At 55.2% G+C, this 26,969-nt stretch overlaps 2 protein-coding genes across 6 annotated transcripts; one reads left to right on the top strand and one right to left on the bottom strand.

Annotated features, from left to right (window-relative positions):
* Positions 1-15: 15 nt before the first annotated feature.
* KLC4 (kinesin light chain 4) lies at positions 16-24,882 on the bottom strand. Of its 5 annotated transcripts, none has more exons than XM_071421330.1 (16): positions 24,726-24,882; positions 14,023-14,289; positions 13,603-13,833; positions 13,209-13,287; positions 12,897-13,122; positions 12,506-12,593; positions 12,097-12,198; positions 11,617-11,790; positions 11,390-11,489; positions 10,791-10,843; positions 8,882-8,949; positions 8,693-8,801; positions 7,817-7,939; positions 1,014-1,138; positions 853-910; positions 16-489 (listed from the first exon to the last, which is right to left on the bottom strand). In XM_071421330.1, the coding sequence occupies exons 2-16, from the start codon at positions 14,269-14,271 to the stop codon at positions 400-402; spliced, it is 1,875 nt and encodes a 624-aa protein (XP_071277431.1). In that variant the 5' UTR covers positions 14,272-14,289; positions 24,726-24,882; the 3' UTR covers positions 16-399. The 5 variants fall into 5 exon arrangements, with proteins under 5 accessions (XP_071277431.1, XP_071277422.1, XP_071277457.1 ...); XM_071421321.1 differs by having other exon boundaries at positions 7,790-7,939; positions 24,726-24,881; XM_071421356.1 differs by lacking the exon at positions 24,726-24,882 and adding an exon at positions 23,053-23,216 and having other exon boundaries at positions 7,790-7,939.
* Positions 24,883-24,912: 30 nt separating this feature from the next.
* MRPL2 (mitochondrial ribosomal protein L2) lies at positions 24,913-26,563 on the top strand. The gene is made up of 6 exons (XM_071421368.1): positions 24,913-25,199; positions 25,289-25,430; positions 25,519-25,634; positions 25,724-25,834; positions 26,156-26,229; positions 26,319-26,563. The coding sequence occupies exons 1-6, from the start codon at positions 24,950-24,952 to the stop codon at positions 26,529-26,531; spliced, it is 906 nt and encodes a 301-aa protein (XP_071277469.1). The 5' UTR covers positions 24,913-24,949; the 3' UTR covers positions 26,532-26,563.
* The last annotated feature ends 406 nt before the right edge of the window (positions 26,564-26,969 follow it).

The following is a 26,969-nucleotide window of genomic DNA, read 5'->3' as shown; positions in this document are numbered from 1 at the left end:
CAGGCCGAGCCGCGGTCGCTTCTAGGGTCGGTTTTATTTAATAAAATAAAGTACAGCGATCATCCGGCGGGGAACCGGCGTGCCGGGGGCATGGGGCACTCCCGCCGCTGCCCCGGCCTGGGGGGTAGCCCCGGGCTGGCGATTCTACCTGGTGAGCGTGTGTGTGACCGGTACCGAGCATGCGGCCACCAGAGCTGCGGCCCCGGTGAGCAGCAGAGGAGCATGCGGGCGGGCTGCGGTGCCCGAACTAGCTAGGGACCCCCGGGGAGGCCGGGCTGGGCAGGCAGACGGTGGCACGAGAACCGGTGATGGGGAGAACAGAGTAAGGTGGTGTGGGGAGGTGCCGGGCGCTGCCCCGTGCAGCGCGAAGCCAGGGTGCCCAGCGGCGGAGCAGCCAGCTCAGTTGGAGGAGAGCAGGGAGCTGCGGGAGGACAGGTCCATGCTGCTGGCGCTCAGGCCTCTGCTCTCCGCACGGAAGCCTTGGGTGCCCTGGAAAAAACACAGTGCCCATGAGGTACCTGCAATCCAGCCCCATGCCCCAAAGCTGCCACTCCAACTCCTGTGCCCCTTGCCCTGCAAGCCAGGCCGGCCCTGCTGCTGCTGTCACACACACGTGGCTGCTGCCTGTGCTCCCAGTCTATGGCTGAGCTTTGTGGGGAGGAAGGTGGGTCCTTGGAAGCAACACCTTCAGATTTGGAGCTCTGACCTCAGACGAGGGGTGACAAGCTCAGGGGTTCTCAGCACTGCACCTGGGGCTCACTAATACGCCCCTCAGCCCCTGCACCGCTGGCCACACAGCCCCCAGCCCCACATGCAGTCCTGCACCAGCCCCACCACTCACACTGTGCTTACCTCAAACGAAGCATCACTAGACTTGTGCAGGTAATTTAAGGATGCAGCTCGTTTCATGCTATAAGAAAGCAGAGGAGAGCAGATGTGACTGTGCTGTGAGTGGGCAGACCCAGACACACAAGGTGGCAGGGCCCTGTACACAGCCTGACCCTCACACGTACCTGGTGTTCCTGGGCTCCAGGGGACCATTGCCCTGCAGTTTCTTGACCAACATCTCACTGCTCCTCCGTATCACATCCCGGATTTTTCCCAGGGAGCTGCTGCGCTGGAGAGTGCCACTGCCATCCTGGACACAGAGACACAAGCCAGGGTGATGGCTGAGTGGCACTGATCAGGCTTTGGCATGATGCTGATGAGTGGCTGGAACTGGCTCCAAACATCCTCTTGCCCACTTGCACTGAGGGTTTAGCCCTGGCCCAAATCAGGCTTACTGCTCACTACATGGCTTCCCTCACCCAATTCTCCACAGGACATGGTAACTGTGGAGTCAGCTGCTATTGTCTGGCTCATCCAGCCTGATACTCCTTCCTGCCCAGGGCAAGCTCAACACCCACGCAGGCTCCTGGCTTGCCCCCAGCACAAATGGCACTGGCATCTGCACAGTCCTGCTCGAAGAGGACACAGCTCCATCACCTGCAACAGCTCAGGAAGAAACTACCAAGGAGGTCTCAGTGGCCAAAGAGGCAATAAGCCATGTTGGGAGTCCCAAGATTAGGGATACTTTTGTCAGGCCAGGACAGGCTGCTGGAGCTTTCATTTCAAGGACTCTCTCCTCATTTGCTGCTGGCTGGAGACCATCCTCATCCTCTCCCTCCCCTTTTCTCCACCACACCATCAGCATTCCTCCTCTCTGTCCAGCACTCATACAGATGCACACCTGGTCCTGCAGGCTCACTCACATCACACAAGACCATTTCACACTGCACACACAGCCTTGTCCCATCCCTAACACCTCCAAGACAATTAGCTTTGAGCCTTTGGAGCAATTCAGGCAGCTCCACTGGGGATGGATTCATTTGGCTGCACCAGCACTGTGCTGCCAAGCAGGCACCATCACTCCTAGGCCCCCCAGCTTTAGCTGCATGCAGTTACACTAGCTGCCCCAGGGGGTGGCACTTTGCAGAGGGCTTTTTGTGTCTATCTGCTTTTTCTGAAGACCAAAACCAGCCTGAAATCTTGTTCCTGAGCCTGTTTCCTCCCACATGCCTCCAAAAGTCCCCAGTACTCAGTGAGGCACTCTCAGGCCTTGACAGGCTCCAGTCCTCCTGCACCTCCTCCTCCACCTCCTGCACTCTGCTCCACATGCATCCACAGGTTGCCAGCATGGCACCATACCATGCCACCATGTCATCATGCCACCAAGCTCTTCCCCTGTGGCCTGGCCTGCTTGTTACATAAGGTTGTGACACCACTGCTGATGTGGAATTACTTTTGCTCTGATGGCTGGATAACAGCAGTCTTCCCTGCTCCTGCTGTGAATGGCCCCTGGAACACTGGGGCAGGAGAAAAGGAGGTGAAGTGATGGCAAAAGCCCTTTTACTCCTTAGGAAGATGTGAGGGAGCCCCTTTGAAGCACTCCAAATGACCCAAATGCCTTGTGGCTCAGGCTAGCAGCAGCAATTACCTCAGCACTGCCCAAGCAGCTCTGCAGGTGGGCAGGGTCTCTGCCTTAGGCCAGTCACCCCCTTGTGCTGGCCATTACAGATTGTGGCCCTTGGGGAAGGCTTTTCCAGCCCTCCTCTGCTCTGATTACCAAAGCTGAGCCAGCCCTAGACTGTTCTCTAACAGCTCACCAGGACTTCTCCTACCAGCAAACCTTTTTCTCCTGGTATTCCTCTCATCCCTTCTTGGATAAAACAAGTGAATTGAACCTCTTCACATTCTCATTGGGCTGAGGGTTTTCCAAGTTGAGAGCCATGTGTTGCTGCTGCAAAGGGACCCAGTCACCAGAAATGCAGAGAGCACCCAAAGCAGCAAAGTAAACAATTCAATTCCTGCACGAGGCAACCCGGGCAGGTTTTGGATGAGCTGAATATCAGTGTGCAGCATTAACAAAGATGGGGAGGTGTCTTTTGCCTACCCACCAGACTTACACTGGGTCACCATTCTCCCTGCAGGGTACTGCTATGCCAGGCACTGTTGCTCTTCCCAGGGCACGCAAGCCAGGGGTGGAAGAGGGAACACAGCTGGGACAGGGGAGCAGGACCATGGTACAAGGGCAGCAGGATCAGGTCAGAAGTATGCTCTTGTATCAGAGCTGGAGGATGGAGCCACATTTCCCCAGCTGCAGCGATGCAGACTGACTGCAGACCAACACCAGAACCAAATGCTGCTGCATGCTGGGTTAAAAATAGCCTCTCTTCTCCCCCCACTCCCTTTTCTGACGGGTTATTTTTAACCCAGAACATTTATGGGTTTGGTTTGCCGCAGAGCCCCCACCCCATTGCACCCACCAGGATGAGAGCATTCAAAAAAAATAAGCAGCTCCACCACTGAGCTCCTCTCCCCACTGCATGCTCCAACCCTGCCTAATGCATGGAGGCAGAGGACTTGGGCAGGATTTGGCAGCACGTAGAGCTCAGCACTGAGGGACACAATGGGGTATTTCTTTGGCTAAATAGAAATGCCTGTAGGGGAAGGTCCAAGCTCAGATGGCCCAGGGCAGCCCTGCCACACATGGTTACAGAGCTGAGTTTAGCAGCAATTCCAATTTGGAGGACAGGGAAAAGGCACAGTGGAGCTGGGTCCTTCATCTCCAATGCTCAGCCTGGGAGGGGAGCCCTGGGGGCAGGACATGCCCCTGTACAGACAGACAGACACCAAGCACCCCCAGACCTGCTCCAGCAGCATTTGCACCCACCACCCCAGGGCTGACCGACGCTGGCCTACAGAGCATGGAAAGAAGCACAGGGCAGCAATTTGGGTCAGTCTACCTTTAATTAGAGGTATGGTCGTTACAGCACCAGGTCCAGGACATGGCAAAGCACAGGGGCAGATGGCCCTGAGGTCCAAACACACCCTGCACTGGGAACTCCCCACTCTCCAGAAGCATGGAGCAGCACTGGGACAGAGAGGACAGCCCTGCAGCACTCAGCCCTGGGCTCCACAGCCCATGTCCTGAGGACAAGCTTCCTTTCAGTAAGCACAAACTCCAGGGGAGCAGCATGCATGCACCCCAAGGCCTCTGCACCACCACAGGAAAGCCAGGCCCAGACAGACACAAGCACATTTAGTATCACAACCTGCCAGATGACTAGCATAAAAAAGGGATCTAGCTAAATAAATAAGGAGTCCTGTGCTGGCCCCTGGGCTCTATCCTGCTGCCTACAGCCTCCCCAGCTTTCTTCCCAGATAGGAGAGCCAGGGAGGTTCCCTTCCTATAGGAGGTGGGATGACAGTGTACACTCAAGGATGTGAGACCCAAAACAGTGGAGGTCTGGCCCTGGAACACATTCTATACCCCAGTAATGACTAACAGCAGCAGACCCTGTGAAGGTCTGAAGCCATCACAGACACTTGGCCACCCCCACACCCCCTCAGGGTCAGCATGGTGACCCTACTGGTAACAGGGTTAAACATTTCCCACCCCTTGGCTAGGGACAGCCAGACTGCATTCAGCCCCACAGACCTGTGAGCAATCCAGCCCCGACCCCTGCAACAACCTCCCTCCAGCCATCCCATCTGCTCCCACCTGCTCAGAGCACCTCCAGCCCTAGCCCTCTCCTTCCTCACATCCATCTTTGCACCTTCTTTTTCTCCCAACCACTCTGCTCCAACCCAGGCCATTCCCCATCTCAGCCACCTCTAAAGGTCTGGGGTCTACCCCTTGCAAAAAAACCTCTCCTTTCCTCCTACCCCTCCTCTGCTTTCAAGGAACAGCAAACAACTTCACCCCCACTTCTCCCACCAGCCACACCTGAGAACCCTGTAGCAATGGGGGGTTGATTCAGCCCTTAATGCCAGATGAGGAACCTGGCTATAGCATCCAGTCAGGAAGTTACAACCAAACATGCTTGTGCTGGCCAGTTCCTGCACATAGTCCTTGGCTGTTGCCTCCCACCTCATCTTGGATGCACAGTAGCTCTATGGGCTGCCCTGCAGAGAGACCCACACACTGCTCCTGGTTACAGAGCTCAGCAGGGAGAAGAGCAGCAAGATGGGGACTGCCCTGTGCTGCAGGGAGAGCCCATCTCACTGGGAACCAGCACAGGTTTGCTACAAGGCACTAATATCAGCTAAGCCTACAGGGAGGAAAGCACATGGGCACATGACAGCCCTGCCTAGGCCAGGCCTCAGTGTCCCCATAACAGCCCCTCCATCTTCGAGCCTCCGTAGAGATGGAGGCAACAAGCCAGGAGGGCTGAGCATGTCTAGTGACAATGGAGTGAAGCCTGGAGTGAAGACAACGCCCCGCAGGCCTGGGCCCCAGGGACGTGCGAGGGCAGGCCAGGGGTGGGGACACGCGAGGGGACGGTGGTGGCCCGTCACCCTGGCCTGGGGGAGCTGGCAGCTCCTCGCAGCTTCTTCCTGCTCTTGCTGGCCCCGGGGCTGGAGCTGGGCCACGGGGCCGGGCGCTCCTCGGCAGGCGTCGCGGTGCCCTCGCGCGCCAGGAGGGTTGGGGGAGCGGCGTGGAGCTCTCGCCGAGGAAGGAGGGATGGTGTGGAGGAAAAGTCGGAAGATACAACACAAACATCCAGGTGACTGCGGTGGAGGGGAAAGAGGGAGTCTCGGGAGGCATTTAAGCCTAGTGCACAGAGAGGAGAGAGACACAATTTACAAGGCTGTGAGGTTGTAGGTCACCTAGGGAGCAGGTGGGACAAGGCCCAGGCTGCATGCAGAGACCACAGGCCGCATCTGGGCAGGGAGAGTCTTGGGAGGCTGAAACTGCAGCCTCACTTCTTTGCCAGTGGGCTTACTGGGTTGGCAGGAACAGCTGAGCTCAGGGAGGAACAGCCTGGGTCTCCTGCTCCGAGGGCTCCTGCTCCTGGGCCTTGGGTACCTGCCAAGGCCTCTGCAGCACGGAGCTGGTGCCATCCCCCTGCTCTCACATCCCAGTTACCTGGGCAGCAAGCAGCTGACCCGGGCCCTGGGATGCTTCCAGAGCTGCCTAGGGGCACAGGGCACCCTGGAGGCTCCCACAGCCCTGCCTGCAGCACATCTGAGGGCTCTGGACCAACACAGAAAACAACAGGCCGTGACAGACAGGAGCAGCAGGAGCTGCCTCAGCCTCCTTTTGCAGGGAGCTTCAGTACAGTGCAGGGCTGCTGGTTCAGAAGAGACGACTGGCTATGTGTGCAGCAGGCTGGGAAAGGAATCATGTGGCAGCAGCTGTGTCCCCCAGGGTGCTGGGCTAGCCCTCCAATCCTATATTTACAGCTGTCTGGGTCAGGGAAGCTCTGCTAAGACCCCTAGGGAAGGGTCATATGAGCAGGGACTATTTCATGGGACTGGCTGTGGCACAGAGTGGCACTGCCTACTTGCCTTAGGATGATCAGCTCAGAGGCTGTCAGGAAGGTCTCCCAGACCAGTGCAAAGAGATCACCCAACACCAAGCACAGCCAGGAGGAGCTGCAGAAAGACACCAGCCAGCATAGGGACCAGGTGATTCTAATCCAAACCTGCAGCCCTCCCTCTGTGCTTGTCTAGCCCCCTTACTAATGGTGAGTGCAGGGGCCTAGAGTTGGTGCCTTGCCAGAGCTAAGACCCTCTCTGGTCCTGATGCCAAGACCTGGGGCAAAGGACAGCCTTGCATCTGGTAAAGCTGCTGGGTCCACTTGAAGGTCTGTTTTCCAGATCCCCCTTCAGCCACCTCCTGTGTACAATCCACAATCAAGAGAGCCAGCAGGCTCCAGGCTTTGGGTGCTGAAGGGCTGTCATGGCAACAGGGAAGAAGAAAAAGAGGAAGGGAGGGATCTCATGCAGGTGGGGATAGAGCAGAGCCAGGTGGGGAAGGGTTAGTGACAGCAGATGTGAGGGGGCAGCAAAGGACTCTGTGTGCTCAGTGCTTTCCCTACGCCAGGATGCAACAAGCCCAGCTACTCTGTGCTCTCAGAGTTTGCAGAAGGAACATAAGCACTAACAGCTCTAGCAGCCCTTGAACCAAGCACCCACCAGCACCATGCTCACTTGTTGCCTCTTCTCCACCCTCCTGCTTGCAGGAGACAAAAGGCATCTGTCCCAGCCTTGGATCACTACCTTTCTCCAAACTCAGTGCTAGTGACCAAAGTCACCTACAGCCTCAGAGCGAGCCTAGAGAGGTTCAGGTTCACCTGTCTGTGCCTCAGCTAACATCAGTCTCCACTGGTCAGCTCAGCTTGCCATCCTGGCAAAGACCTGCCTTTTATCCCCTCTGCTCGGCCAGAACCTGCCTAGGGCACGAGACCAGGAGAGGGGGACAGCAAAGATGCTGGCTACAGACTATTCCTGTGCCCTGCAGTCAGTCAGTCAGTCAGTCAGTCACAGACACACCAGGCATATCACACACACACAACCCTACCCAGGCTCAGCATCGTCAGTGGCACAGTGCAGGACAGACAGCCAAATGGCTCTCACAGGCTGGGTGAGCCCGAGATAGGGCTGATGCTCTCAGCCAGGGCCTCCAGAGGGGAGCAGCAGGGAGAGATGTTAATAAGGTTACAAGCCTAAGATTAAGGGCAGACCAGGGCCAGTTCATGCTGTGCACTGCCAGGGCCTGGCAGCTCCCTGGAAGCAGGAGCCCTCAGCTGGCATTATCTGTTCTGTACACCAGAAGCCAGACCCAGACACGCACCTTTGCGGGCCGGCTGGCTCATGCCAAGAGAGGGGAAGGAAATGTGCAGGGGATGAATGGAGGCAGACAAGGATGCCACGACAGGCCACGCGGGGACAGCCCTCAGCCAGGCTGTCCCTTCCCTCTGGCAGCCGGCTGAGGCCATTCTTGATGGTGTCTTGTACTTACCCCGCTCCATTCCACGCCCATACTCACTTCCTCGCTACCGTCTGTGGCATTCTCGTACTTGACACTGCCCCCCAGGCTCCGGTGTCTCTCTGTGCCATCCCCCTCCTTCAGGATCTCCACCACCTTCGTCTGGTTGATTGGGTCAATGCCCTGCAAGGAGGAAAGGTTAAGGAAGAACCGTGTTTTGTCTTTACATGTTCCTTCCCTCTGGAGATCCACTGTGCTTGGTTCCTGTTCCCTCTCTTGGCCATTGCCCCATCCCAGCCAAAACTGCCCAGCACAACCAGGAGGGAGCCAAATGCCATTCTACACTTAGTCTCTGTTCAAACTCCCAGCTCGGTGAGTCCTCACAAGGCCATAACCAACCCTGTGGAACGAGAGCTTGCTACCCCAAAGCTGACAGCTTCTTTCCTTCGCATTTTGAAGTGTGAAGGATTCAACTGTCCTTCAGTCTTTTGTGCAAGGTGCTTACAGCTCCTGCTTTTTTATTTGAGGATTGAGAAGAGTTTAAGGCAAGAGGTACTCTAAGAAATTCTAGGTATTTTTTGCCTCTGGACAAAAAAAAATAGTATGAAGAAAACATCCTAGTAAGTGCAGCTCTCCCCAGTAGCTGACAAAGCCCAGGAACCTGCCTTAACCCCACTGCAGTATTTCTGCACTCAGTGAGCCATGCCTTCCCCACACATGGACATCTGCTCCATCCACGCACACATGCACCACCCCACACACGTGGATCTCTGCATCCCCAACCACCGAGGCCCTCTGGTGTCACGGCAACGCAAACCAAGAACATCAGAGAGGCCCAGGAGAGTCCCTCACCACACCCCACCCCAGGCAGTGCCATAAGGTGCCACCCCAAGCCCTGCAATGCCCCCACAGCAGGGAAGGTCCCCCTGGGGTTACCTGTCGCCGGGAGCGAACCGCGCACTCCTCCAAGGTCTCGGCTGCCTCCAGCTTGCCCTGGCGCCGGTACAGCGCACCCAGGTTCCTCAGGGTGGTGTTCACAGTTGGGCTGTGGTAACACAGGGGAGGTGAGCAGGAGCCCAGGGTCACCCCCCCAGAGTCCACAGCTGCCCACAAACCAGCTCTTACCTGCTAACCTTACAGGCCTTGTACCAGCCACCATACTCAGCATAGGGAGCGCTGTCTCTGTGCTTGCTCTGCAGGGTGAGGAGAGAAGAGAGCTGTTAGTCCCACACCTACTGCCCTTCTCTGGCCTGTGCTCTGCCACTAAATGCCAGGCTCAGACCCCAGGCTGCACCCCTGCACCAGCCCAGCCTTTGGAAACACACTATGCAAATGCAGTAATGAAGCCCAGCAGCTTCCATGTAGGAAAGTTAAAAACATGTTTGATGCAACAGATTTGGGCCACAAGCAAAAGAGATATCCTAGTTTCAGGAAGGAGCATAATCCCATCTCCTTATCCCCTCCCATGGTACCAAAGGCAGCAGGGACAGCACAGCCTATTCTCTAAAGGGTGTCTGAACCTAACAGGCAAGGTGTCAAATCCTCTGGGGCAGATAAAGCCAGCTGTGCCCAAGGCCCCAGTGATGGCATGAACTGGCCTCCCTCTGCTGCCAGGGAAGAGGGGCAAGGGACAAAAGTAGCCAAGCTCTGTCAGAAGAATTTCATACATTTTAACAGAAGATATGGAAACAGCACAAAACACAGCACATCAGCCCCAGCTCCTGGGCCAGGAGTACAAGCAGGTCTGTGACTACTGCTGCTGCCTGGACAGGAGTGCCAACCCTGCTTTGCCATGGGGCACAGACACAGCTGCCTTGGGGAGAGGAGCCCCAGAGTCAGGGAAAGAGGTTTAGCCCTTGCCTAAGATTCACATGTAAAATGAACCTCTTACTCCAACTGTGACTCCCTCAGCCTCCTCTCCTGCCCCATGGCAGAGCTTGCATTATCAGGAGCACAGCTTCATACTACAGCTACCTACATTTGACCCCTAAATTCTCCAAAGATACCACCAGAAGAGTCTCAGTCCCAGAGGGGGCAGTGGGAACCCGGGCTCTACTCCAGCCTGGATTTCTCCAGGATGGTGCTGCAGCAAGTGCAGATTCTTTGCAGCAAAGCCTTTGCAGTACAGCAAGCAGAGCAGTGTAAAGCTGAGCAGTGCCCTGCACTGGGAGCCATGCAGGGTGGCTCAATGGGAAGGCACAGGATGCTGTGGGAAGCACATGCCAGCGCCCTGCTTCTAGGGCTGACAGGATGGGACTCATCAGTCACTAAGTCAAGCCTGCCAGACTGCTGCCTGAACCCTGGAGGGCTGGGGCCTGCTCTGAGGGCAAAAAAAGGAGAGTCCCACTGCAGGTAGAGGACTAGATCAGAACCCCTCCTTCTGCTGCTTCACCTGCCTGCCAAAAAACAGATGGGGCCTTGCACTTGGCAAAAGCAAAGACAAAACTGCTGCATTTATTGACCACAGAGCAGGGCCTGGGCTGTAGGAGCAACAGCAGCTCTGCCTTTCAGCCTAGCCCAAGGCAAGCACAGTCCATTTCTATCCCCTTTCAGAGGCCAGCTAGGACCCACTCTGTGCAGAGACCCTTTTCAGCTACGGCTCCATTTCCTAAGGAAGATGACAGCAACAGTTTCTTCATGACCTCCATTTTTATCCTAGACAGCCTCAGAGCTGCTTTATAAGCCAGTTATGCTCTGGGTACTGGCAGCTCTTTGGAACAGAGTGCCAAGGCCTTGCAGCACAACCCTCTGCCATCTGCCATCTTCCATCATCTGCATGCCCAAGAGGGATCAATCACTAAAGCAGAGAGAGCATGCAGCCATGGCTGAGAGACTGAACAGCCCTGCCCAAGGAAAAACACCCTGCTCTCTGAGGGACCTTCTCTCCCTGCTGGCCCAGGGAGCAGCAGTGCTGTATCCCCCTTCTCCAGATGCCTCCTGGCCTTGATAGCTCTTCAGACTGCAGCTTCTCCAGGAAGGAGGAGATAAGAGATAGGCTGTGGTAAGAGATCAAACCCCCTGAGATCAGACTCACCTTGCTCATCTCCTCTCTTTCCTCTGCATGCATCCAGATTGGCTTGTGCTCATCTGTGTGGGGAGAATGCAAAACAGGTCCACTCACCACCCCACGCTGTTGTTTGCCTCCTGTACAGCCCAGCACTCTGTCCCCAGAGCTAGCACCTCATCAGAGGGAAGTGACACTCCAGATCCTCCCCCCAGTCCCTGGCCCAGAGTCCCAAGAGGACTCTCCTTGAACTCCTTCCCTTGAACTTCTCTCTTGGCCCAGAGTCCCAAGAAAGACAACAAACACTGCAAAGGCAGAATAAGGGAAGGAAAGAAGAAGTCCTCCCAGCAGAAGTACATGTGCCAGGTGCACAGGAGAAACTTCAGCCTATGCTTGAGCATGATTGTGCCATTTACGATACCCAACCCTGTAAAAAGACTGGGTTGAGACTCCTGAGAGAAGAGGGGGAACAGCATAACACACTAGAACAGCAGCATCTTAAGGGATGCCCAAAGCAGGGGCCCTGCAAGGCATCCCATCCCTCAGTCTGGGCAACACCAGAACCAGACAAGTCTAGGCTGAGAGCCAGGAGACCCTTCCCCTGCCCCAAGAGCTTCTGCTGTACAAACCATCCACAGAGCCAAACTCCTTCACGTGAGCACGGGTAAGGATCTCCTTATACAGCACCTCTGCATCTTTGTATTTGCCTTGCTTCAGATAACAGGAAGCCTGCAACCAAAACAAAACAGCTCCAGCCCCACTGGGAAACAGATTAACTCTGCCCACCTCTTGCAGCTATTGCTCTGTCTCTAAGCACCCCTCCCCAATATCACATCACCTCTCCCCAGTGCCTCACCAGGTTGTTCTTGGTCTTGGCCACATTGGGGTCGTCAGGACCCAGGCAGCTCTCGTAGATCTCCAGGGCCCTGCAGTAATAGTACTCCACCTCATCGTACTTGCCCTGGTTCTGGCACAACAGGGCTAGGTTGTTCAGCTGCTTGGCCACATCAGGATGGTCTTTGCCTAGAACCTGGGTGAACAAGAGAAGAGAAGACACAAAGATTGGAGAGGACTCCTGGAGTCAATAGATGCTGGAGTCCCCCCAGCACATGCCTATGTCAGACAAAAGCCAAGGTCTGGAGAGGAGGAGAAATTCCAGCTTCCACCTCCTGGCAGGCCTCCCTAGGGCTTCAAACACTGGAGAGACAGGAAAGGTGGTAGCAGAATCAGCAGCTGAACAGCCTAGATAGGCCCTGGATCTCCCACATGCCTTGAGGTAATGGGAGAAAGCCCACAGAGAGAGCTGAAAGGAGAAAGAGCACGGAAGAGCTCGTACCTTCTCACGGATCTCCAGGGCTCGCTTGCACAGTGGCTCTGCTTCTTTGTACTTCCCTCTCTTGCCATACAGAACAGCCAAATTGTTCAAAGTCGCTGCCACCTGCAGAGACAGAAACTTCTCCATGAAACAAAGCAAATTCCAGCCAGACCATACAAGGGGCACAAGCAACAGTAACAGTGACTGTCACATTTCCTCCATGCCTGCAGTACTGCTGCTTCTCAAGAGAAGAAGGTCCAGAGACAGAAGCCTGCCCTGCCTATATCACAAGATCCAAGAGAAGCCAACTCCTTACAGGCTGTACTGAACCAGCCAGCAGGAAATACTGAAGCAGTAAAACACTGCTGGAACAGTGCCCCAGCAGCACCCAAAGGTGAAGAAGTGGCTGGAAGAGGCTAGAGACACTCACCGCTGGGTGGTCTTTGCCTAGAGTCTTCTCACGGATGGAAAGAGCATCATTCAAGAGGTGTGCTGCTTCTTTGTATTTGTTCTGATCCCTGCAGTGCAAAGTCAACCAGTTATTTGGGATTTGGACATTACAGCCCAGAGCAGGCAGAGCTATGAACAGTGCTCCTTCCACACAGACCCAGCCTTCAGAGTCCTTTGTTTCCCCACTCCTCCCTGCTTTAGTCAGTCCCTAGTTATATCTGTGAGTTTGGCAAACCAAATACCATCTAGGCCAAAACCTTTCTGAAAGCCAAACCCCTGGAAGCTTGGGGAGCCCCAGGATGCGCTGTAAAGGGAAACAGGAGATGCAGAAAGCTGTCCTGGCCCAATCCTGCCCTTCCCACCATGCTCACCTGTACACTAGTGCTAGAATGTTGAGCATGGTAGCCACATCAGGGTGATCATGGCCTGATGTCTTCTCCAGGTCCTCCAGTGCCTGCTTGCAGAGAGGCACAGCCACCTCATAGCGTCCCTGGGAGGCGTACTGGATGACAAGGTTGTGCAGGGTGCGCAGGCGTGCAGGAATCTCATACCCTCCCTGCTGGGCAGCTGCCACAGCACTGCTGTGCTGGTGGGGCACTGTGGGCACAGAAATAGACAGGGCATAGTTGGCCCAGCAGGCTCCAACAGAGACAGGCAGCACCCATGCATGAGCAAACACTTACATCCAGGACCATGCTCCTCCTCCTCATTGGGGAATAGGTCATCCAGAGAGTCCTTGGTGGAGTCACCCTCCTTCTCCTCCTGAGAGGATGAGAATCACAAATACTGTTGGTTCTCAGCAGAGATAGCAGCAGCCGGGGCTGAGTCAGTTGCCAAACTCTCGCCATTCTGCAGCCCACCAACACACTCAATTTTCCTGCTGTCTCTGCCACCATCTCCCCCCACAATACAAAATCCAGAGACTCTGCCCCATGTAGGCCCCCTTTAGCTACAGGCATTGCTGTGCATGGGAAGGGGCAAAATCCAGGGCAAGGTTATCACATGATAACATGTGATAACATGTAAGCAGTTCTCCCAGACCCACAAAAGCAGCTGCTCAAAAGGACTGGGGCATACCGAAGGTGAGACATCCTCATCATACTTCTTCAGCTGGTTCATGAACTCAAGGTGTTTCTTCTCCTCCTCCAGCTGAGCCACGGTCTGCTCGCTCCGCTGCAGCTTCTGCTGGGTGTTGGCAAGCTCATCACGCAGCCACTGGTTCTCCTGGCACAGCCTCCGCACCTGAGCGCGCAACTTCTGCTTCTCTGACTCCACGGCGTTCAGATGGTTGGACAATGCCATCATCACCTTGTTAAGAGTCTCAGTCAGTAACAACCACAGCCTTGTCTCTCCCTCACATGCATGTTTAGGGTCCATCCATGCTAGCCTTCTACACTTAGCCCCTTCCCACCCCTGCAGTTTATGGGAAATGGCCACATGCCTACCCTTCCTCTGTCAATCCCAGATAACACCTCAGGGATCACCCCCCACTCTCACCTGAGCTTCTCCAAGCCCCAGTTCTATCATCTCCACTGACTTGCGGAGCAGGTTGGATTTCTCATGCACGAGATTGGCTTCTTCATCCTTCTTCAGGCACTTGATGGTCTCCAGCAAGCTGTGCAGGATGGAGTTGTGTTCATTCTTGAGTGCTTCCAGCCCTTGCATTACCAGCTTGGTATTGGAAATTATCTCCTCTTGGCTCAGCTTGTCCAGTTTCTCCTCCCTTGGGTACACCATGGTGGACATAGTCCTACTCCTGCAGCCCTGCACAGAGACCAAGACAAAACCTGAGTGTCCCAGCGCTGCTTCAGAGAGCCACCAGCAGACACAAGCACCACAACCTCCTTCAGAGACAGCATTTAACAGATTGCCTACTCTAAACCCTTCTCCTTCATCTTCCCCTCTCCCTCTGGCAGCAGGCAGCTGTCAGGGCATGTGCTTCTGCTTTTGTGGCCGGGAGTGCTGGCAACCAGCGCAGGTGGCCTGCGTGGACAGGAGACAAAAAGGCGACAACCAGTGACCTCCAACACCCCCACGCTCCCAGCAGGGGGAAGACTAATTTAGCTTCCTTTTAAGAGCAGAGATTTGTGGTTGGCAGCTGGGGTTGCAATCTATACACCTTCTGCCCACAGACCACTGATGCAGAGAGGCTGTCAGAGCTCAGCACCTCTTCTGACTGCAGAAGAAAGGGAACACAAAGTGGAGGGATGCCAGCTCAAAGCTTTCTGCTTCCTCAAAGGGAAATCTCCTAGAGGAGCATCTCAGACAGGAGGGCATCAGTGGTATTGCTGTGCCAAAATATTGCCAGATATTGTGCCAAAATAATGTACCGAAATATGACCAGAAGAGTACATCTTGAGGATTGCAGCCTCAGCACAGAACTGCCACTGTGGCACTGAGGGACATGCCACCAGCAGGACACACCACAGCCTGACTGGGGAAGCTCACATCCACCAACAGCTACAGTCACACTAACATAATCCTTGTGCAGGTGTTGACTTGGAACACCAACAGCTTTTCCATCTTCATTCACCCTGCTGCCACCCCAAGCACCCCCCAGGATGGCCTAAGAACTCTGTGCTCCTTCCCTGTCCTGTTTCCCCTAGACATACAATGGCAAAGTACCCAGCTACTGCCTTTGCACAGTGACACCAAGTGCTACAACCTACAATGTTAGTGTGGCTGCAAGATCCCTGCACACAAAGCCCAGGAGCTAGGGAAACACAACAGGCCAGAGGCTGAGAGACACAACAGGCAGGCAAGACCCCCAGGACAAAGACCCTGGCTGCTCCAGGACTCACTCCTTTAGCACAGTCCCAGCCTCTCCCACCAGCTGGGCCACCCCAGCAGCCTCCTCACATTACTCAACAGGAAAGCCACCTCCCACCTTGCTATCAGGTCACTCCAAAACCAGCCTCCTGCAATGCCCTGCGCAGGCAGCACCTGCCCAGCAGCACCTCCTTGCTACCTGGAGCTGGCAGAGGCCTCTGCAACCTGAGTGCCCAGGGCCCTGCTGCCAGGAGGCTGGGCAAACTGCCCAGCAGCTACACAGGAGGAGGTGAGGGAACTGCTGCCAGCAGATCTGCCTTTGACCTCCTGCTGGACCCACCTCTGCATGGTGTGAGCTCTTTGTTCAGCAGCTGCCTTGTGCTTGCTTTACTGAGAGAGCAGAAATACTGTCCCAGCTACAGGAACAGAGCAAGCACAGCTCCCCTTTCTGGCAGGCTCCTCTTCTCCTCACCTGTGCACTGTCCAAGTGCCAGGGAGATATTGGGGAATGGGCCCTGAGCAATAGAGAGGCCCAGCTTCCTCCTCACTGCAGCACTTAAAGTGAAGATGACAAACAGCACTGGGACAGTTGTTTTAAGTACACACATTTCATTATTAAACCCACTCATCTCCTCCTCTTTAGCCACACTCTTCCTCCAGTTGTTTTATAGGCGTGAACTCTCCTCTCAATTCTTCTTTGGTTTCTGTTCCCATGGTGTACATCCATCCCTCAGGAAGGGGGGGCAAACCCTCAACACACCGAGGAGACCTTACTGAACCCCTCAGCAGGGCAGAAACACCTCGTGTCTCTTGAAGACTGGGCTTCTGTTCACACCTCTGAACAAGAACTGAGTCATCCTCCCCCAAAGTCACAATGCTGACTTCATATTCACTTCATGATCTAGCATCAGCACCAATTCTGAGTCATCCTTCACGGTATCTTTCACTTTTGGGTATCTGTCATGCTCCACACGCAGTTAACCCTGCACATTTTATACCAAAACAGTCTCATCTGGACCATGACTTATGCCAGTTTCCTTTGCAGAAGATTCTATGACAAGAATAGCATGAAAAACCTCATTAAGGTCAAGATAGAGGACACAGCTGCTGTTTCAAAAGGAAAAATAGGCTTGCTGAGAGTTGGTTGCCACTCCTACCCCATCTTCCAAACTTGTTCTCCAGAAACTGGCAGGTAAGAATTCTGGACAACAGTTCCTCTGGTTATTCTTTTTCCCACCTTTCCAACACACCTGGAGTGTGATCAAGTGCTAAAGCAATAAGGAAATCCTTGCTTAATGCAGACTTCTTCAGGTGAGCACAACTCAGGAAGAAATGTGCAACTCCCAGCCCTGGAGAGAAGAGGCTGGCAGCCCAGTGGCCACGAACTCTGGTGCTCTGAAATAGGTCCAGACAGCTTCCCAGGAAGGTTCAGCAGGCACTCACCTCTTCCACAGAACCCAAGGTAGTAACTGCTAAAGGGTTAAATGGCCCCATCACTGCTTCCAGCTTGAAAGGAAACACACCCTGACTCACTTGCAAACAGGGAAACAGGTCTCTGGACCATAGGCAATGCTTGGGACACAAGAAGATAGCCAGGAACGGCCTCATACCCAAAAAACTACAACTCTGCTCTAAAACTCTCACAGCTGAGCAGCACAAGTCCCTGTGGGTACAGGGCCAGCTGTATGAAATGAAATACTGACAATTTCTGTGGCAGCACCACTTATGTCCATACAGAGATCTTGCTGCCATCTTTAAAAAGTGCAATACAAACACATTGGGAAGAGGAACATGTTACAGGATAAAAAGCCACCAGACCTCACACCTTGCTAGGTAACAGAGTCAGGCAGACAAGACCCAGATCCATAGAAATCAGCCTCATTAATTCCACAGTACACAGAACTACTCCTCAACTGTGAAACTGCTGTTTGTTAAACCATCAGCATCTCTATACAGCAACATTATTTCTTCAGCCCTTCTAGCAGAAAATGTTCACGCCTTTCACAGTCCTCACAATCAATTTGTTTTTTGAAGCTGCAAAGATTTCAATCTGAGAAGGAAAAATAAATCGAAACATCCTGATCCACAGCATATAAGACTCATCCTACCCTGCAACTACATCCTCAGATCCTTCAAGGGGCTTTTCTTCTCTCACAGGCTGTGCAAATATCTGTAACAACCTCAGCCTTTCTCCCCTGGGGTGACATCCTGGAAGCACAGCTCTGCTAGGTACCAACATGTTTCCATGCTCAGGAGTGGACAGAGGATTGTCCAGGCTGGACACAGGGTGCAAAACCTAAGAGCAACACACAGCTGCTCAACAAAAAAAAAAACAAAGAGGAGACTGCTGAGAAGCCTTTGACTGCTGCTACCTCTTATTTAGCAAAGAAAAGCAACCAACACCAGCAGGAGCTGACTTCACTTTCCAAAGCAGGAATTTCCCCACAAAGAGCTCATTTCTAGTTCTCCCCAGTGCTGGCAGGTCTAGTCTCAGTGCTCAGCCCTCCAAAGAGGAAACCCTTGCTATGGCAGCCAGTGCCAAGGTCAGGCAGGGTGAGGCTGCTGTGTATGCGCTCTTCCTCCTCCTTTCCATTCAGCAAGGGGCCCTGAGCGTCCTTTACTCAGGCAGAAAACACTCAGAGGTTTTCTGCAGAGAGGAGGGGACACATCATGGTTTGCCTTCAGCAGGGTGGGGCTCAGACTGGAACAGGAAGAATGCTTTTCCACTGAACTCCTTGAAAGATGCAGAGTCCTGCTCCCAGTTTCTCCTGCCGCAGTCCTCACGGACCTGCAGGTGTCCCAGCGCAGGTCTCCACCCGCCCCTTTCCGCTCTAGTTGGCACATCTTCCCTATTTACAGTGAGCTGCAGGAACAGCCTGCCTTCCCGACAGCACCCAGCTCATCTCCCCTCTTCTGCTCCCTTTGGAGGACAGGGCAGGAATGAGCAGCCACTGAGCTTTGTGGCAGCTGCAGCAATCAGCCAGGGATCCATCAGCAAGGACATCCTGCCAGGCAAAATCCTTCCTCCTGCATTCAAGTGCACAACCGCGGAATCGCTAAGCATCAGCAATTCCAGCAGCTCCTTCTTCTGCCTCTCCAAACTGCTCCCACGTGCGAGACCTTTGAGAGGAAAGAGCTGGAAGCTTCAGTGCTCCTATATTCAACCCACAACATCTACAAGGATGCCAGATTAAATGGGTCCAAGTCAATCTTAAAGCTTAGGTTTTGATGCCTAATGCTAGAAAAGACTATGGGAGTGGGGGAGGAGAAACACCGGGGAAATCAGGAGTCAGCTACAACAGGACAGAGATCTCAGGTCTACAAACAACTCAACTGATGCAGTTCACTGCCTCCCTGCATGCACAAGGCAATAACTGCAGCATCCTTCAAACTGCAGATGGTCTGCCAGCACTTTCTGTGAAGAAGTGAAACAGATTTTCAGCAAAATTTTCAGCAGCAAGTTCTTCCGTAGGAGAAGGTGATCCAAGGATATAAGTGATGTAAGGTAGTTGCAGAAAGACAGCTGAGTTCTGGAAAAAAGCTTCCTGTGGAAAAGAGTAAGTCTGACCCACAGCAAGAACAAGTGATCACATTTGGGACATAGATAGCAATGGTTTCCATTTAGAAATGCTTTGTCTTGCTTCATCATAATTGTCCCAGTCTCCTCCTGGGAGACATGATTTGCTACCTGGAGAAACAGCAAGGTTATACATTTGGGAAGCAAAACTACTTGATAAAAGCAGAGAGGGTTTTTGGTTTGTTTGTCTTTCCTTGGACCTCTGCCAGCTCATTACTGTTGAGCAACAAAGGGTCTCTGGAATGACTGGGTGACCCTCCAATGAAGCTAGAAGTGAGACTGCAAATGAGAGCAAGTCTTCACTCCTAAGGGACACTGCAACAAAACCTAGACCTAATATTTTGGATGCTGCAAAATAAAATAAAAGCAGTAAAAAGCAAACAGAGTGACAAAGTTGCAGCCATCACAGAGGCTGTGTGATGAGCACAAATTTTCTTATTTGGATACCAGTGTCAGAAAGCAAACAGATTGCAGGAGATTACAGTCAGCTGTGCAGGGCCTCAGAGGCTTCCACTGCACAGCCAGGACACAGTGGCACTGCCAGGAACACTGCACACTGACACACCACTGCTAGAAGAGCCACTGTGCTCAGGGTCACCGCCCCAGGCCACCTGGAGCAGAACCACAGAAAAGGGACAAACCAGTGCTGCTGAGCTCCACATCCAAGCTGGTATTTCCAGAGCTGCTCTAATCCTGGCAAAACAGGAAATGCTGGGGTTCACATGAGGCACAGAGCAGGAATGGTGCTCTGTGATGCTTGTTACTGTTGCCAGAAATGCCTAGATGCTCCCTTAGAGCCACTAAGAAGACACAAAGAGGACATCAGTCAGGAGTCAGCATCCTGGGAGGTCACACCCACCCTATCTCTGAGCTGCAATTGTAAAGTAAAAAGATGTCACTCAAATTCTAATGTCCATAATATTCACTGCCAACAGTGGTCCCATAAGTTTCTACATCCTACTGCCAAAAAAGGGGACACCTAGAGTCCCATCTTCCACCCAAAGTCCTTTCCCAAGGCCAGGCTCCAGCTCAGACCTTTCCTGCACTGCAGACAGTCCAGAGTTAAACCAACACACTGATGACTTCAAGTGCTATAGAGGGACTCTTGTGTTGTAACTTTTCCCTCAGTAAGGGTCTGGCTTGAGTATTACTTGAGGAGTATTACTTGGAATGAATGCTTAGAGGTCTTTGGTCCATTCCCTCACCCAAAGCAGGTATCTGTGTCTAACTAAAGGAGCATCTCCCAAAACAGAGATCCCACAAACTCTTCAGAGCCCTGTATCACAACTTAACCATCCTCTTGTGGGAGAAAAAAAGTAAGAAAAAAAATTCTTCATCTGAATTCCTGAGATAAACTCAAATGCATTTGCCTTTAGTGAACACCTCTTCAGGACAAAGGAGCGAGGCACCACAGCACTAGAAACTGATCCAAGGCTCAGAGAAAGGGAATGCAGTGCCTGCTTCCTTCCAACAAGGTCCCACAGGGATTTTTGGATTCCCAAAGCAATCCACTCACAGCAGGCAGTGAAGGCAAGAAGTGGTCTTATTTTTTACATTCTCCTATGCCCCAAAACCAGGACTCTCCTTGGCACCCAGACATCTCCCCACATGGCTTTGAAGCCAGTCTCCAAGCCCAGAAAGACTTCACCCAACCAGTTTCCCCAACCCTCAGAGTCAGGTATAACACAGTACAAGGTGACTGTGCTGTTGATATGCCTCGATCCCTGTTTGTCCAGGGATCATGGCCAGGACTGCTTCTTCCAGCAGCTGACACAAGCCAGCTCTGGGGATTTTCCCTAGATATTGGAAGACTTGTGCTGGGAATGTCTGTGCTAACCAGCAGGCTGCAAGAGGCCCAGGGGATGAGGACTAAGGAACCAGATTTGCAGCTCAAGTCAAAAGGAGACAGGAGCTGAAGGGAAGCCTCCCAACACCCCTCTCTGTCCCAGAAGCTTCAGCTCCCTACCACCCACAATCTCTAATAAAACACACAACGTCACATAACCTTCCTGAAACCCAGGGCAAGGTGGTGATAAGGTGACTTTACAAGGACTTGGCTGCAGTGACTCATGTTCACACCACTAAGAAAGAACACGGGAGCTTCCCATAGCCTTCCCACCTTCCAGGCCACATCTGGAAATGGACAAGACAAAGGGTACTGGTCTTTGTTCTGATCGACCAGAGCAAGCAATTCCTGTATTATCGAAGCATCATCAAGTCCAGAATGGATATGTACTCTGAGGAAGACAGAACGGGTAGCCTGGTTGGCTTTGTATCAGATCATTCCTTCCTTTCAAGACCAGAAAGGTTTCACTCCATTTGTTACTACCAAAGAATACAGATATTGGAAACCATCAAGGGTTAAAAAACCCCAACAAAACAAACAACAGCAAAACCAACCAACCAAACAAATAAAAGAAAAATAGCCCCAATTTTTGCCATTAGCAGAAAACTATTTTGCTCTGGTTGTACATCATATTTTTTACAACCCCAGCTGGCTGGGAAAACCTGCCCCTTCCAGCAGGCCATTGGAATGAGAGCAGCAGTCATCACCACTCCCACCAGCAAGCTTATGCTGGCACCTCCAGATCAGCTGATAAGACCTTGTTTTTAAACTTGTTCATGTCTGCAGCAGCTCACCAAATCCATTCTGCATCTGCTGCGCCTGGGACTACAGCGAAACACCATTAAAACACATTTCCAGGCTAGTGGAGAGACAAGAGCTAAGCAGCTGGAACAGAGCCAGGGCAAGCATCTCTTCCCAGCTTCAGAATCTGATTGGGAGTCTCGCACTATAAAAAACACAGCCAGAGCCATTACCTTGCCCTGACAGCATGAAGCAGTATTAAAGCAGGCAGAGCAATTCCCAGGAGCCAGTGCCTTTGCAGGCATCTGTCTAATGTGAGGGCTCTGCACTGGATGTGCCTGAGCCGGGTACAGGAGATAACCAAGATGCAGATGGGACCAGCAGGGGCTCTGGGGCCACTCTGTGTGCCCTGGAGGGCTCTGGTGTGCCTGCACTCCCTCCACGGTGTACCTGGGGCACCTGTAAAGAGCAGCTGACTGCAGGCTGCAAGACTGCGCTACTTTTCCCAGAAGCAAACAGCTTTTGTACAGCACAGCAAGGCAGGCAAAGTCACAGGGACAAACCTCTACCTGCAAAACAAGCAGAGGATCTGTTCTATCTCTGGCTCGAGCTCTTTGAGGAGCTATGTGGCTCTTTCCTAGCAAATTAAACATTTACCCAACAACTCTGCCAAGGTCAGTATCTTGCCTGTGTCCTTTGTGCCCCAAGAGCCATTTTGGTATTTGGGGTTAATGCTGTTGTTTCAACCTGGACATTCCTCCAAAACAGCAGATGAGAGAACACATGCTTCCTGCTCCTTCTGCCAATTACAGCAAAGCACAGCCATGTTTATTTACCCTGTGTCTAAGCTGGCCAGATCTTTGACCTGAACACCACCCTCTTTCCCCACAAGCACAGGCAGCTGTGAGTGTTTTCCACATCTCCAAGGCGGCACGGCAGAGAGGAGACCAAGGGCACTAGAGGAGAGTCGAGCATGGAACTGCAGCAGAGTGCCAGATGCCAGCTATGCAAGACGCAGGGAAGCCTGCTGTTCCTGGTAATGTGCTGCTGCTGCCTCCCACCATTGTGCAGATTTCTCCCGGCTGCCTGGCCAGAGCATTCTACCGCAGCACCATCCCCCAGCTCTTCTTCAGACACCTCCTCCCAGGCGCATCCTCTCCTTCGGAGAAGCTTACCCGCGATTCCCCCAGCCCACCACCTTTCGATGGGTTCACCTCCACTTCGGAAAAGCTTAGGAAGCAGTTAATTAATGAAAATACAGTTTGGGGCGAAACAAGGCTCTTTGAGAGCTGCTGCTGTATGACCTGCCTCCGTCATCGTTTCTCCGGCTTTGTCTGGCAGCAGGAGGCACGCCCGCTGCGTATCCTTGAAACAAACAAGCCAGAGAAACCCCTTCACCCCTCAGAACCACCACAGAGAAATCCTGCGCCCACCTGGCTACGTAAAACCTTCACAAGGCAAAAAAAAAGTTTTCATCAGCTCTGCCCGAAACTGCGCATCAAAGCGGTCCTTTGTTCCAGGACGGCTGGGCACCCTGCCCGTCTCAGTCACCGCACGGGAATGTCCCCCGCCCCACGGCGCACAGGAGCGGTACCTGGCTGCCTGCAGCGGCTTGTCCAGCGCCGGTGCTGGCGGAGGAGCGGCGGAGGAGCGGCGGAGGAGCGGCGGCCGCGGCGCTGCGCGGCTCCGTGTGCCGCGCTGCCCCGGGAGCGAGCGGCGGCGCAGGCACCCGGCGCTCGGCAGCCAACCACACTGCGGCAGGGGGAGGGGAGCGATGCGGACAGGCTCCGCGAACAGGACGCTCGGACGCTCTCCTGGGAGCGCAGAAAGCGCCACGCACGCCAAGCTCACGGCTCCTTCCTCAGGGATGCACCGGAGAGCCCAGGAGCACGGCCGAGCCCCCGCGGTGCCGCCAAATGCTGCCCGAGCAGCACCGGCCACCACCGGGCTCCTGCTCAGCCCGCCAAAGCCCTGCTCCATCCCACCCTCCATCCTGTGGCGGAAGGTTTTACATCCTCTTTGGTACCACCCTCGTCCGCGTTCCCACTGCTGACCCCACGCCAGCCCCCAAAGCCAAGCTGGGGTAGCTGCAGAGAGCCCTCCATCTGCGTGGCTGCCATCGCCATGGCCACAGCAATGGCCACATTCAGGAGATCTGGGAAGGCTGGAGCCCGCAGTGTGGGGCTGGGCCGGGTACTGTCGGGAAGCGCTCGTTCAGTCTCTGTTACACTTGTTACAGCCATCCCATGCACGGTAAAACGCAATTGTCACGGTGCTCCCTACCATGTCCCCAGCTACCTACACCTGCCTGAACCAGCACTGCACTGGTGTTCCTGTCCCTCCCCACGGATTCCCTCAGAAGGGAAAGGGCTTCAGGTGTCCCAGGAGGAACACAGCCCAGCCCAGCGCTGCTGACACGCAGGTTCTCTCTTGCCTCATCTCACAACACATACGTCTTTCCTCAAGCACTTTACTGTCCTCCATTCCCTAGCTCTGGAGGGCAAATCTGGCTGGCTGTGTGGGTACATACAGCCATGGCACGCTTACATATCATATAAGTTACACAGCAGAAGTGCAAACATACATTATTTGTGTTACAGTGAAAGCCATTTCTGGCAATGAAGACACAGACTAATTATAGAGCAGTGAATCCCGCAGTCTGTGCCCACAGCACCCTGGAAACAGCCGTGGCCGGATCTTAGGGCTGACCCAAAGTTGCCATGCACACACTCCGCTCTTCCCTCGGGGGCTCCCGGCCTCCGCCGGCCGTCCCTGCGTGGCACTCGGCCCTGCCCGCGGGGAGGCCGGGCGCACCGAGCCTGCGTACCGGGAGCTGCCCGAGCACAGCGGGCACCGGCACGGCTCCGGAGCCAGCGGCTCCCCCGGTGCTGAAGGGGTTGATCCCGCAGGGCGCGCCTCGCCGGCTCCAAAGTCCGCAGAGCCGGCAGCGCCCTTAGCGCCGACCCGCAGCGTTACGGCGGGCACGGCCCGAACGCTGCCCTCGCCCCCGCTCGTTCCGCTGCCCCAACGGCCAGGGCTCGCTGGGACGGTCCCCGAGCCACGCCAGCCCCAGCCCCAGCCCCAGCCCCATCTCAGGGGCCTCCCCAGCGCCCCGCGAGGGTCCCACCGCCCCCCGCGGCTGGCGGGGGAGCGTCGCCCCGGGAAGGCCGCCCCCGCTCCGGCCTGCGCCGCCGGGCTCCGTGTGTACTCCCCACGCCAGGGCCGCCGAGAAGAGCGACCGAGCCCTCGTAACCCCGCCAGTCCAACCTGCTGGGCGCAAGACCTCGATGGCGGCCCCGGTCGCTGTCCCGGTCCCGGCGGGGGCGGGGCGAGACCCGCAGCCGGCACCACCCGCCCTCTCAGCGGCGCAGCCCCTTTAAATCCAAAATGGCCGCCGCCTCGGCCCCGTCGGCGGCAGCGCGCCACCTGCCGGCGGCCCCAGCCCGGGCCCGCGGCGGCCCCGCCCCGTCCGGCGGCGCCTTCCCGCGGCCATGGCGGCGCTGGGGCTCTGCCGCGCCTTCGGTGCTCTCCTGCTGTCGGCGGGCCCCCGCCGGGCCCGGCCCCCGGCGCTGCCGCCCGGCCCCCAGCCCTGGCTGCCGGAGCCGCTGTCGGCGCCTGCCGCCTGCCGCGGGCTGAGCGGCTCGGCGCCGCGCTGCACCACCGACCCGCTGTGGAAGTGCCGGACCAAGTACACCGTGCGGCCCGTGGGCATGAAGAAGACGGGCGGCCGCGACCACACAGGTGGGCGGGCGGGAAGGTGGGCGCAGGCGGGCTGCCGGGGCCGGCTGGGCGCGGGGGGTCCCGCCTGCAGCCGCTCCCGTGTCCCGCAGGCCGCGTCCGCGTGCGGGGAATCGGTGGGGGACACAAGCGGCGCTACCGCATGATCGACTTCCAGCGCCTGCGCTACGAGGAGGGGGCCCCGCCGGAGCCCTTCACCGAGAAGGTCATCAGCGTCCGATACGACCCTTGCAGGCGAGTGCGGGGTGCGGGCTCGGCCCCGGGCCCGGGCAGTCGCGCCGGCCGTGGCCTCCCGCTCAGCCGCCGCGGGTTCTCCGTGCAGGTCGGCTGACATCGCCCTGGTGGCCGGCGGCAACCGCAAGCGCTGGATCATTGCCACGGAGAACATGCAGCCAGGGAACAACATCACGAACTCGCCACACATTAGCAGGATGGCAGGTGCACGCCAGGGCCAGGGGCGGCTGTGCCGGTCTTGCCAAGGGCTCGTCGGCTGCTCCTTGTCCAACTTGTCAGCTTCTGTCTTCCAGTGTCAGCCAGTGAAGGGGACGCATACCCACTGGGGGCTCTGCCTGTAGGCACACTGATCTGCAACCTGGAGAGCCACCCTGGGAAGGGAGCGCAGTACATCCGGGCAGCTGGTATGTCCCCACACTGGGAACCAGCTCTTTGGTTTGGAGTTTGGCTGAGCACAGATGGAGAGGAGGACAGGGGGCACTGCTCTGGGTGGCCAGTGACAGGGAGTTGCCATCTTCTTCTCATGTTAGAGTGTGACACATCCCTCCAGAAAAACAGGGGCAGCTCTGCCCTGTTAATTCCTCAAGGCTCTGTCTTCAGCGAGAAGTGCCACATTTAGTACAACAGTGCTTTGGGGATTTACCAGCGTGGCAATGTGCTTGTCACAGGATGGGATACTTTGTCCTGCTGCTCAATGCAGCTGCCTCCTCTCTTGCCTTCCGCAGGTACTTGTGGGGTGCTGCTGCGGAAGGTGAACGGGACAGCCATCGTGCAGCTGCCATCCAAAAGGCACATGCAGGTAAAGGAGCTGTGCTGTCCCTGGCGCGACTGCCTGGGCACGCAACCGTGTGCCCCCAGGGAGGGCTGCAGCTCTTCTCTGTCCCCCAGGTGCTGGAGACCTGCGTGGCCACGGTGGGCCGCGTGTCCAACGTGGATCACAACAAGCGGGTGATCGGGAAGGCGGGCCGGAACCGCTGGCTGGGCAAGCGCCCACACACGGGCTTGTGGCACCGCAAGGGTGGCTGGGCCGGCCGCAAGATCAAGCCTCTCCCTCCCATGAAAAGCTACGTCAACCTGCCACGGGTCAAAGCAGTGGAGTGATGCCCGGGGCAAATAAAGCGTTTTTCATGCTACCGCTGTCGCATTACTGATGTCTTTTATGCACAGGGCCTTTTCTCACTTTTGGACGGGTCAAGTTCTGCTGTGTTCAGTCTTTGGCAGGAGTGGGGTTGGTGGAAGAGATGAGTTTGGGGCTGTGGACTGCCTTGGCTAGAGTTTGAAGTTGGTGGGTGACCCGGTGCGGTCAATTGGCACAATCGTGTCAAACCTAGCTGTAGGACATCCGAGCTCTTCTCTTACCCTCAGCTTGTGGAGGAATTAAGGCAAGCGGATGGGAAGGTGGCTTCCAGCCAAGGTGACTGGGAAGCTGCGAATCACGGACACCAGCTCCTCCCAGCCCCGGTAGTGCCTCACTGCTCCCTTGCCCGCTGCTGCCTCCTTCCCTCGCCGCCCTCCCTGTCCCACCCTGCCCCGTCCCTC

This window comes from Agelaius tricolor, unplaced genomic scaffold (assembly GCF_023055355.1).
Source record: "Agelaius tricolor isolate 1412-34295 unplaced genomic scaffold, bAgeTri1.0.p SCAF_1, whole genome shotgun sequence".
In the NCBI taxonomy this organism is placed as follows: domain Eukaryota; kingdom Metazoa; phylum Chordata; class Aves; order Passeriformes; family Icteridae; genus Agelaius; species Agelaius tricolor.
This window is presented reverse-complemented; position numbering and strand designations above follow the sequence as displayed.

Coding starts and splice junctions, on each gene's coding strand:
- KLC4 (XM_071421321.1), bottom strand. CDS start 14,271: ATGTCCACCATGGTGTACCCAAGGGAGGAGAAACTGGACAAGCTGAGC. Junction 10,844..11,389: donor GGAGTTTGGCTCTGTGGATG/GTTTGTACAGCA, acceptor CTCCCCACACAG/ATGAGCACAAGCCAATCTGG. Junction 8,802..8,881: donor AAGGCCTGTAAGGTTAGCAG/GTAAGAGCTGGT, acceptor GTGTTACCACAG/CCCAACTGTGAACACCACCC.
- MRPL2 (XM_071421368.1), top strand. CDS start 24,950: ATGGCGGCGCTGGGGCTCTGCCGCGCCTTCGGTGCTCTCCTGCTGTCG. Junction 25,635..25,723: donor ACACATTAGCAGGATGGCAG/GTGCACGCCAGG, acceptor TCTGTCTTCCAG/TGTCAGCCAGTGAAGGGGAC. Junction 25,835..26,155: donor GCAGTACATCCGGGCAGCTG/GTATGTCCCCAC, acceptor TGCCTTCCGCAG/GTACTTGTGGGGTGCTGCTG.